Raw genomic sequence first — 12,059 nt, 5'->3', positions numbered from 1 at the left:
GTATCAATCGCGCGCTCTCTCTTTTTCCTTTACTAGTTAAGATAGACCATCCTCTAGCATTTATCTTTGTGGATGTTAACTAGTCAGTCTCTTCCACGCTAAAGCTAAGCTAAATCCAGTACTTTTTAGTATGATCTAGTTATCTTTCGTTTTGGAAGTGCTTTTCAGCATTGGACAGAGGAGCCTGGTAGGCTACAGTCCATAGGGTGGCAAAGAGTTGGACATAACTGAGCAAACCTCACATTCACATTCAGCATTGAAAACGCACTGAATCTGGATCAGGTCCAGTTGTTCCAAGGAATCATCTGCTTGGAGTTTCAGTTCAGTTCAGTCGCTCAATCATGTCCAACTCTTTGCGACCCCATAGACTGCAGCACGCCAGGATTCCCTGTCCATCACCAACTCCCGGAGCTTATTCAAACTCACGTCCATCCAGTCGGTGATGTCATCCAACCATCTCATTCTCTGTCGTCCCCTTCTCCTCCTGCCTTCAATCATTCCCAGCATAAGGGTCTTCTCAAATGAGTCAGTTCTTCCCATTAGGTGACCAAAGTATTGGAGTTTCAGCTTCAGCATCAGTCCTTCCAATGAATATTCAGGACTGATTTCCTTTTTTTTGTAATACAAATTTATTTATTTTAATTGGAGGCTAATTACTTTACAATGTTGTATTGGTTTTGCCATACATCGACATGAATTGGCCACGGGTGTACACCTGTTCCCCATCCTGAACTGCCCTCCCACCTCCCTCCCCAACCCATCCCTCTGGGTCAGGACTGATTTCCTTTAGGATGAACTGATTGGATCTCCTTGCAGCTCAAGGGACTCTCAAGAGTCTTCCCCAACACCACAGTTCAAAAGCAACAATTCTTTTGAGCTTGGAGTTTCAGTTCAGTTCAGTTCAGTCGCTCAGTCGTGTCCGACTCTTTGCAACCCCATGAATCGCAGCACACCAGGCCTCCCTGTCCATCACAAACTCCCAGAGTTCACTCAGACTCACGTCCATTGAGTCAGTGATGCCATCCAGCCATCTCATCCTCTGTCGTCCCCTTCTCCTCCTGCCCCCAATCCCTCCCAGCATCAGAGTCTTTTCCAATGAGTCAACTCTTCGCATGAGGTGGCCAAAGTGGAGATACCCCTCGACCAAGGTAAGGAGCAGTGGCTGTGCTTTGCTGGAGCAGCCGTGAAGAGATACCCCACGCCCAAGGTAAGAGAAACCCAAGTAAGATGGTAGGTGTTCCAAGAGGGCATCAGAGGGCAGACACACTGAAACCATACTCACAGAAAACTAGTCGGTCTAATCACACTAGGACCACAGCCTTGTCTAACTCAATGAAACTAAACCATGCCCGTGGGGCAACCCAAGATGGGCAGGTCATAGTGGAGAGATCTGACAGAATGTGGTCTACTGGAGAAGGGAATGGCAAACCACTTCAGTATTCTTGTCTTGAGAACCCCATGAACAACTTGGAGTTTACACCCCACAAAAGCAGAGACATTACTTTTCCAGCAAAGATCCATCTAGTCAAAGCTATGGTTTTTCCAGTAGTCATGTATGGATGTGAGAGTTGGACTACAAAGAAAGTTGAGCACCGAAGAATTGATGCTTTTGAACTGTGGTGTTGGAGAAGACTCTTGAGAGTCCCTTGGGCTGCAAGATCCAACCAGTCCATTCTAAAGGAGATCAGTTCTGGGGGTTCATTGGATGGACTGATGTTGAAGCTGAAACTCCAATACTTTGGCCACCTGATGCAAAGAGCTGACTCATTTGAAAAGACCCTGATGCTGGGAAAGATTGAGGGCAGGAGGAGAAGGGCACAACAGAGGATGAGATGGTTGGATGGCATCACCGACTTGATGGACATGGGTTTGGGTGGACTCCGGGAGTTGGTGATGGACAGGGAGGCCTGGCGTGCTGTGATTCATGGGGTCACAAAGAGTCGGACATGACTGAGCGACTGAACTGAACTGAACTGAGTGAGGGAGAAAGAGATGTCTGTAGCTGAGAAAGAGAAACATTTAAACAGATACCACAATGGAAATTTTGTAATGTTTCAAAACGAATTTGTGAACACATTAAATACTTAAGTCAGAAAAGAGCATTCCGAAGAACGAAACATGACAGTTTATCATTTATTCCAACAACACTGACAAGGACATCTATTGAGGTCAGATGAGCAATACAAAGATGAGTAAATGGCAGTTGTTATGGATGTCTAGGGCTTCCCAGCCTAGTCTTCTCTGATGACTAAGTACTCTATGAACCTGCTTTTATACACACTGCCTCTTCTTCACAATAATAAATGAGCCTTAAGTGTTTTCTATTTCTAATCCTACCTCATGTAAAGAACAGTGACGTTGGAATCAGAAAGGCTTGGATTGAATTTTTACTGTTGCTGTTTACTAGCTTTGTATGATAAATCTCTTTTTAATAATTTTTGTTTCCTTTTCTATAAAATGGGATCATAATTCTTCACAAGTGATCGTGAAGATTAAATACTGGGTAAGCCCTCCAGTAAACAGCTGTCTTCTGTTCCCCCACTGGATTGTCAGCATCACAAAAGCAAAGTGTGGATTCTATTTAGTTCCCCTTTCCTCCTCTTCTGCCCCAATTTTACCCCATTGATTTGTTGCTCCAAAACATTAATCTATCTATGATTTATCTAGTACTCTGCATTGCCATTTCATTTAATTTGAGAGAGAAAGCAGCCTAAAACTTAAAGTGATACAATTTGTAGAGTTTCCTGCAATCACTGTTTCTCTCCAGACACATCTAAGAGAGAACATGCTGTTGCTGCTGCTAAGTCGCTTCAGTCATGTCCGACTTTGTGCGACCCCATAGACGGCAGCCCACCAGACTTCCCCACCCCTGGGATTCTCCAGGCAAGAACACTGGAGTGGGTTGCCATTTCCTCCTCCAATGCATGAAAGTGAAAAGTGAAAGTGAAGTCGCTCAGTCGTGCCCAACTCTTAGCGACCCCATGGACTGCAGCCTACCAGGCTCCTCTGTCCATGGATTTTCTAGGCAAGAGTACTGGAGTGGGGTGCCATTGCCTTCTCCAAAGAGAGAACACATTCCCTTTTTAAATCAAGTTTTGAAATCTGTACAAGCTCAGTTTGTGGTAGTATTAAAAACACCAGGGAATTTCCTGATGGTCCAGTGGTTAGAACTCTGCATTTCCAAGAGGTCCCAGATTCCATCCCTCCTTAGGGAACTAAGGTCCCACAAGCCAGAAGGCCGTGCAGCGTAGGAGAGAAAAACAAACAAACAAACAAAAAACCCTTAAGGACACTATATTCTCTTCTTACCTGTCTTATTTTATTACAAAAAAAAAAAAAAAATCAGGGACAAGAAACTTTGCAAATGAAAAGGCAAAATTTACTTTGATAGAAAACAATTTTAATTAAATACAGGAGACAGTAGCAGTAAATATAAAACATAAAATCCAGTATGCAGGGAGGAGGGAACCCTAGAAAGCTGAAGAGGCTGAAGGGATCTCCGCTGATAACAACTGATGCAAGTCTGTATTTGAGACCTTCTCACAGACCTTAGAAGTAATACATACCTTGTTCTTGGCCACAGAATCTCACTGACACAGGAGCACACAACAGGCACGCAAACACGAACGCACATTCCAACAGCTACCCCTCCACGCCCGTGGGGACACACACAGCCTGGTTTAACCCTTTCACCCAGTTTGCCTCCCTCTATATTCCTGAGGCCTTGAGAAAGAAAACTTCCGGCGTTCCACAAGGGCTTTACAATTCCAGTGTGTACTGTCTTCCAGCCCTGGGTTTATAGGAGCTGTGGGATTAAGGGCCATTTGCTTCCTGGAGTGGACTCTAAACAGGCAATCATGGGGTTGGCTTCCCGCTCCACTGTCCACTTATCAGGTGCAGATCTTCCCAACCATGGAAACCTGGCTGCTGCTTTGATGTTTTATACTTCAGGTCGGTGGAGATCAAAAGGAAACCCTGAAAAGGATGCAACAACGAAGACGATGTCAAACTTGGGGGTGTGCTGCCATAGGATGTCTAAGTCTGCCTGAAGGGTGAGGGGGACGGGGCTTCTTTACCGGGTCCTACTATATCATACCCTCCTCTACCCCCACCTCCTTGTCAATGTCTCAGACAGGGGAACAGGCTATTTTGGATTCTTGTCACCTTGTGCGACTTAAGCAAATATAGAAGGTGACATGGGGAGGGAACAGGGGGTGCAGAGTAGTATATAGGATTGGAGAATTCTGTCGGATTCTAACATCTACCTCCCTAAACCAAAAAGCCCCAGAAGGGAAGAAATAAGGTATTCTGAAGTTTGTGAATAATGATTAACCAGGAAACCACTTACAGCAGATCCCTGAACCCAGAGGAGTGTCTTTGGTTCAGGCCAAAGTTTACTTACTAAGGGAATCAGAAGAGCCAATCTGGTCTCGAATATGCCCTTTCCAGCTACATAAACCTTTTCACCTCTCTGAGTCTTCCTGTCCTCATCTATAAAATGGGATTCACAATCCCAGCCTTACAGCATATCTTGTGGAACAAATAAAATAAAGTGCACAGGTGCATCTTCTTGTACTGTGGTGTGAATAACCTTGGCTTCACAGGGAAATCAGATTTGGTCTGATGTGTTTTGTTTTTTTTTTTTCTGGTGTGATTTTTAAACTCAAGTTTAAGGGCTTTTCATTATTAATTATGAGCTTTAAGAGCTAAATATCTTGTTTATAAAATTCCTTGGGCTGGGAAAAAACAAAGCAGAACAAAATAAAACAAAAAGTAAGAAAAATAGGAAGAGGTGCATTCTACGATGAAAAGAAATGGCGCAATTAATACTGATAATTCTTACCTCAAGAACTTCAATATCTGAATTGACGAGTGAGATTTTGTGTGGGTTGGGTAGAGGAAATCCTTGCTGTAATTTTGCTAAAATACAGAATAAGGTGTGAAATAATTGGGCGCCGGAATGGAAGATTTGGTAAACTTTTTAGTAAGAGACTAACAAAAAACTTTTTGATAATTTATCCTTCCACTCTTCCTGGTTCTGTGCCTTCAATTCTCTCTGATATATCCCTAGCATTTTCCTGAAAGAATGGTTAGTCTGTGCTTAATAAAAATGTTCTTGCAACTATGTGTATCTGGATGGCAGAAAAAAAAAGATAGCAATTCATCCAATTTATATTTTGAAAATACCTTAATCAGTGGGTCCTGAGAATATTTTGATCTCCAATACAAAACATTTTAACCAAGCCGCACTCAAGATGCTACCATTTGTGAACAATTGCAGTGTAGGTCTGGGATTGTCATTCCACTGTCTATTCCAGTGGTGATCTTTGCATAAGAACCACAGAGACACCCTCAAGAGAGCTTCATCTCATTTCTGGCTGACCCAAAGGAGATTCTTGACTGCCTAAGGAGAATGGTTTTAATTTCCTTAGCTCAACCAGAGTTAGCGGTTCTTGCTTGCAAGTAGGGTTGCTACAAGGCTTGAAGCTGGAATATCTAATTTAGAAGCCATATAGTTGATGGTGTCAACTCTGTCAATTCTGGCCCTGGCCTGGATTCATAATAACATATTAGCAAGTACAAGCTTCAGGATGGAAAGTCCCGGCCAATCCCCAACATATAACCAGTGTCCGAGTTACATTGTTTCCCCAGATTCCCTTACCGTTGGCTAGTGGGAGGACTCCAAAGTGGAGAATGGAGGACAAAATGTTCTCAAACCTCAAGACCTAAAATGAAAGGGGAAACTGGGTCAGTTGTTAAATGAGGGTATTTTGAAAGTATGATACCTGGTTTGGACATGCACTCTCCCAGACCTTATCAGAATGGGCAGCAATAATCAGCATCTCCCCACAAACATATTCTAGGTTTCCAGACATGGAAAGCTATTTTGTGGATAACCATTTTCACAGGTTTCCTAATCTTTTTTCCTCATTGAGGATGGGCATTTCTGCCCTCTCTACACTGGATCATGGTGACAGCAAATGCAGAGGGACCACACAGTGGCAGCAAACGTGGCAGCTTAGATATCAAGTAAGACAATCTAGAATGGCCAATAGATATTCCAGTTAGTGGTCTTTCATTAATTTATTGGGAACTCCAGTCACAGGAGTTTCCCTATGTTATGCTCTATAGTCAATGGCACCACCAGAACATGCAATTTATCTTTAATAAACTAAGTAGTTGTATAATCTTAGCAAAATGCTTCCCTCATAGTTCAGTTGGTAAAGAATCCACCTGCAATGCAGGAGACCTTGGTTCTATTCCTGGGTTAGGAAGATCCGCTGGAGAAGGGAAAGACTACCCACTCCAGTATTCTGGCCTGGAGAATTCCATATACTGTATAGTCCATGGAGTCACAAAGAGCTGGACATGACTGAACGACTTTCACTTTAGCAAACTGCTGGTTCTTGGGAAGACTCAGGTATTAAAAACAAATAGACTATGATGAACTTCAGTTCGTTCAATGAATGTTTTTTAAGCATCCTATATGCTTAGCAATAATAAGAAAAGAACCTTTTTGCAGCTTAGCAAGGATGGCTCTGAAGCAGACTTCCTAGGTGTACCTCTTGTTTTGACCACCTTACTGTGTGATGTTGGGGAAGTTCCTTAACCTCTCTGTGCCTCAGTTTCCTCAACCATAAAGTGAAGATAATAATACTAATCCCTTGGGGTTTTACCAGGATTAAACAAGTTAATATGATATAAAATTCCTTATCTACACCATTGTCATTTTTTTTCAGAGATGTCTACAAACATCGCTAAATGCTCCTGAAGGGGAAAATTGACCCTAACTGAGAACCATTTCTCTATAACATAAGTGACTTGTAGAGATAGGGTAGAGACACAAATTGTTGATTTGGCTGATCTTCCTGAGGCTTGGGGCATAGGGTTTCCATGTTGTATGTTGGGATGACCTCTTCCAATTAGGAGGTCACCAAGCTAGACCCCTCCAAAGAGGCATCTACGCAACCAGCCTTAACTTAATTTTAGGAGATGGGTAGAAAACCTTTGAAGAACAAACTGAACCATGCCTAACAATTCATTTAGAGCATCATCCTTTGGTAGTCTGAATCGTAAACTCTAGAGGATTATTTTATCCAAAAAATGACATGTTCCTGAGAATGTCTGTTCCCTCCCCCAGCATTACATAGTCTTAACAATCTTTTGAATTCTTTTTAAAGTCTTTTTGAATATATACAAGGGAATTCCTCTCTTGCTTAATGGTTAATGGGCTTGGTGGATGTGTAGCTACATAAAGAATTTTAAAATCAAAGCCTACACTCAGAGGCAAAGAAAACAGTTATCCAGCTACTATATAGATTTCTCATTTTTCCCTAGGTGGGAACTTGGAGAGCACTGATTCTTACCTCAATATTGCCGCGATTGGACTCTGGCAAAGAAAGGCGGAATCTGAAAATGAAACAAAGGAACAACAAAAAACAGTAGGAACCAGTTCAAGGAGGGAAGGCTTAAAAACAACCACATCAGTAGAAAGAAACAAAAGGAAAAAGATACAATTTTTTCAGTTCAATAAGTCATTATTTAAAAGCCACACAAACTTGTGAGAACATCGAGTTCTAGTGCATCTTTCCCCCTGTATTTGCTGCTGAAGAAGCGGGGCAGGAAAAACGGAAACAAGACAGGTTGCCCAACTGCATTTGCTATAAGGGACTTACTGTTGCCAACTTGAAACACAGAACATTTTTGTTTGGGCTGAGATATGTGGTGTTTGAAATCTTAGTCCTCCTACCAGGAATCAAACCCAGGCCCTGGCAGTGACAGTAACCAGTCCTAACCATTGGACCACCAGGGAACTTCCCAGAACATTCTTAAGAAGCAGTTTTTATGTCTTCTTGCCCTAAACTCAACCTTGCAACTTCCCCAAGTTAGACTGGTCCCTTATTAATAAACATGACAATGACAGTGATGACGACAGTGGTGGCGACACGGACTCTCCTAGAAGCTATATAAACATTTAGAATGTAATCTTCCCAATGACTCTGTGAGTGATGCTCCTATTACTGCCCCTTTGGCAGACAAGAAAACTGATGATCAAGGAGTTCACAAACGTCTAAGTGTCTCCCTATCTATGCCCCTCTTCAATAAGGTGTGGCCACTTTACTCAGCTGTGCCTCTCCCAAGAATATTTCTGCTCTAACATTTAAGAAACAAATGTGCATGGAAGAGGTACGTTTGCTTATTATCAGCCAATATCATGTTAGTATGAATTAGGCTTTGAGGTTTCTTTAAGGTGACAGCTAAGAGCAAAAACTAGAAAGACTGTTAATTCTGACAAGGATCAGAAATGGTGCCAGAGGGAACTTTCCCGATAGAGTGTTTCCATCTCAGGGGGCGCAGGTTCAGTCCCTGGTTGAAGGATTAAGATCCCCCCCAAAAAAAAATTAAAAAAAAGAAAAAAGGAAAGAGATGATGATATCAGAGGCCCTGTGGCTCAGACTGATCTTACTAGAAAGTGAAGACCAGAATTTTTAGGGCATCCTTGAAGGAAGGAAGCTGAGCAGTTGAACATCACTTGAAGATACTGCTGGGGAAATGTGAGGGGAATGCCTCCCCCTGGTCAACCTGCTTCTTATGAGGAACAATCTAGAGCAGTCTAGAAATTCGGCCTACACGAAAGAGGAACACACTTGTGAATCTCCTTTCTGATCTTTCATTACATCCCCAAACCATGACTGGGTACCATCTGAGGTTCCTACAAACCAAACTCTCCTTTCCTTGTGCACGTGTGCTCAGTTGCTAAGTTGTGTGCGACTCTTTTGAGACCCTGTGGACTGTAGCCCACCAGGCTCTTCTGTCCATGGGATTATCCCGGCAAAAATACTGGAGCCAGTTGCCATTTCCTGCTCCAGGGGATCTACCCGACCCAGGGATGGAACCTGTGTGTCTACTGTGTCTCCTGAGTTGGCAGGCGGATTCTTCACCACTGAGCCACCTGGGATTACTTCTGTTTCCTAGTTCTCAATTTACCCCGTTAGTTTGAAGTGAAGCGAAGTGAAGTTGCTCAGTTGTGTCCGACTCTTTGCGACCCCATGGACTGTAGCCTACCAGGCTTCTCAGTCTATGGGATTTTCCAGGCAAGAGTACTGGAGTAGGTTGCCATTTAATGGACAAGTCTCACTAGCTAAACTCTTCCTGTCCTGGCTCTGAAAAACACAAAAGCTCAACTCAGACCACTAGGTGGCAACCAACTTCACTCCTTTGACTTTGTATTCTCCTCTTGGCCCCTAATCTGTTACTTCAAGCCCTGCTGTGCTGGGCTGTGTTTAGTTGCTCAGTCATGTCTGACTCTTTTTGACCCCATGGACTGTAACCCACCAGGCTCCTCTGTCCATGAGGATTCTCTAGCCAAGAATACCGGAGTGAGTTGCCATGCCCTCCTCCAGGGGATCTTCCTAACCCAGGAATCGAGCCCAGGTCTCTGGCATTGCTGATGGATTTTTTTACAGTCTGAGGCACCAGGGAAGTCCTGCTACTAGCAGCTAATTTTTATTAGAGAAACACAGAGTAGCTGGAGAGAAAGGGAGCTCAAATAGTTCTATGTTGCAGGCATATAAAAGTATAACCTATTTTACTTAATTTTGGCTATGCCACATGGCATGCAGGATCTTAGTCCCCCCATCAGGGATTGAACTTGCATCCCCTGTATTGAAAACGTGGAGTCTTAACCACTAGACTTGATAGTCCAAGTAAAGCCTATTTTTAAGGGTTTGGGGGCTTCCATGGCTGTCTGGTGGTTAAGACTCCACTCTTTCACTGTAGAGGGTATGGGTTTGAACCCTGGTCAGGGAACTAAGATCCTGCATGCCACATGGCAGAAAGAAAGAAAGAAGGAAGAGAAGAGAAAAAGAAAGGAACGTTTTGGAGAAGGTTTACTGCTCTGATCGAAAACCAGAGCTAAAGTTCAAATTCTAAAACACAGCAAAAGACAAAGTTTCTTCATATTCTGAGTTAATGTAGCAAGTGTGACATAATGAAGGCCAAGTGGACCAAAGCACAGACACTCACAATGCCTTTCCTGCAACCCTATGGCCATGGCAGACATTGCTAATGAGTCCTTGTATGCAGTCCCTAAAATAATTGCTTCTCTCTTTGCCCTCTCACTATAAGCTCCCTGTGGGTTGAGATCCAGCCTTAATTCCCTTTGTATTCCTAGGACTGAGTACAGAGCATGACATATATCACACATAGTTTTCCCTCATTCACTCGTTGACTCTTCTAGCAGGTATTTATTGAAAACCTAGTATATGTCAGGCCTGGAACTGGTACCAGAGATAGAAATATGAGTAAAAACCAAACACAGTCACTATCCCTTGTAGTTTACAGCCCAGTGGGAAGGCAGACTTTAGCCAAACAATCGCACTGATGAAGGCTTAATTAAAGGTTAGATAAAAACTCTGAAGGAAAGAAATACGTTCATTGAGGTAAATGACAAAAGAACCTGATCTAACTTGGTGGATTCGGTAAGGTCTCCAAGGAAGAGCTGTGTCTTAGAGTTGACATAAGAAGGATGCTGCTGCTGCTGCTGCTAAGTTGCTTCAGTTGTGTGCGACTCCATGCGACCCCATAGACGGAAGCCCACCAGGCTCCCCCATCCCTGGGATTCTCCAGGCAAGAACACTGGAGTGGGTTGCCATTTCCTTCTCCAATGAATGAAAGTGAAAAGTGAAAGTGAAGTCGCTCAGTTGTATCCGACTCTTAGAGACCCCATGGATTACAGCCCACCAGACTCCTCCATCCATGGGACTCTCCAGGCAAGAGTACTGGAGTGGAGTGAGCAGGATTAAAAAGGCAAAATGGGGAAGGAAGGGGGAAGGGGTCTGCGCAGAGGTTGCAAAGGTCTGTGTAGAGAGAACAGAAAGCTAGGGAGAGAGCTGCAGTATGATGCTAGACAGACACATAGTGGCTGTCTGTCTGACCAGGCTAGGCTATTCAGGCCATGTTAGAAATTTTATGTTTATCTGGAAAGGAATCTATGGAATGTTTCTAAGGAGGGGCAGGGAATGTCAGTGCTCTGTAAAGATCACTCTAGATGCACTATGGAGAAAAGATTGGCAGGGTGAGATTCCCAGGTGCTTCTTCTATGCTCAGTAATGTGCTAGGCAATGTGAAGAATTTTATTGATATCTGTATTTTTGAGGGATGGGGAGAAGCTGTATGTGCAGGAAACAATTGTAGGATATTACAAAGCAGCTTGTATTCAGGTGCTGTTTTATGGGTTTACACACTACTTGTTGCAGGAATTCTGGGAAGGTGTGAAAAGGTGATAGGACCAGAGTGGATTGTGTGTGTGTGTGTGTGTGTAATGTGGGGGGAAAATAAATTGTCCTTTGAGAGAAGCACTCTGTATACTACCACGTACAAGCACCTGTCCCTTAGCACCCAGTACTGTAATTGCTTGTTAATCTGAGTATTACCCTCACTAAGCTGAGGACCCAGAAGGTAGAAACTATTGTTTTTCTCTCAGCTCTCTGTATCAAGAACAGGGCAGAACAAATACTTGGTGCTCTATAAATTCTTACCGAGTGGACGTATGGATAAATGAGCAGATAAAAGATGGATGGGAAAGTGTATATTGCAGGGTCCCCAACCCCTGGGCCACGGACTGGTACTTGTTAGGAACTGGGCCGTGCAGCAGGAGGTGAGCCGTGGGTGGGCGATCAATGCCGTTTGTTCCCCATTGCTCCCCATTGCTGGCAATACTGCCTGAACCATCTCTCCCCATCCCCCCACCCCTACCTGGTCCATGGAAAAATTGTCTTACACAAAATCAGTCTGTGGTGCTAAAAAGGTTGGGGACCGCTGGTCTGTTGGACTGAGGTCACCTCGAGGGTGAGGCAGCTGGAGCAGTATGTTCACTTTAGGGAGGGAAGACTGGCTAGTTTGAAAGGTAGGACCAGATGCTGAAGATCTTGAAAACTCTAGGCTGTGGATTTAATCCAATGATGAACACTTTTGAGGGGAGGCATATGTTGAGCCTCCTCCAGAAGCAAAGGATTCTCTCGCTGAGGAAGAGTTTCCCGGTATTTTAACTCCATTGC

At 43.6% G+C, this 12,059-nt stretch overlaps 1 protein-coding gene across 1 annotated transcript in view; it reads right to left on the bottom strand.

Moving 5' to 3' along the window:
* Window positions 1–3,381: 3,381 nt before the first annotated feature.
* The window catches only part of BPIFC (BPI fold containing family C), a 44,413-nt gene continuing 35,735 nt past the window's right edge, over window positions 3,382–12,059 (bottom strand). Inside the window, exons 13-16 of the mRNA XM_010853366.1 lie at window positions 7,368–7,410; window positions 5,663–5,726; window positions 4,844–4,920; window positions 3,382–3,975 (exon numbers count right to left, since the gene is read on the bottom strand). Coding sequence (XP_010851668.1) covers window positions 3,856–3,975; window positions 4,844–4,920; window positions 5,663–5,726; window positions 7,368–7,410 — 304 coding nt within the window. The 3' untranslated portion in view covers window positions 3,382–3,855. The remainder of the gene's footprint in view (window positions 3,976–4,843; window positions 4,921–5,662; window positions 5,727–7,367; window positions 7,411–12,059) is intronic.

The sequence above is a fragment of the Bison bison genome, unplaced genomic scaffold (assembly GCF_000754665.1).
Source record: "Bison bison bison isolate TAMUID 2011002044 unplaced genomic scaffold, Bison_UMD1.0 scf7180017864327, whole genome shotgun sequence".
Lineage (NCBI taxonomy): Eukaryota > Metazoa > Chordata > Mammalia > Artiodactyla > Bovidae > Bison > Bison bison.
The sequence above is the reverse complement of the archived record's forward strand: the minus strand, read 5'-3'. Positions and strand labels throughout refer to the sequence as shown.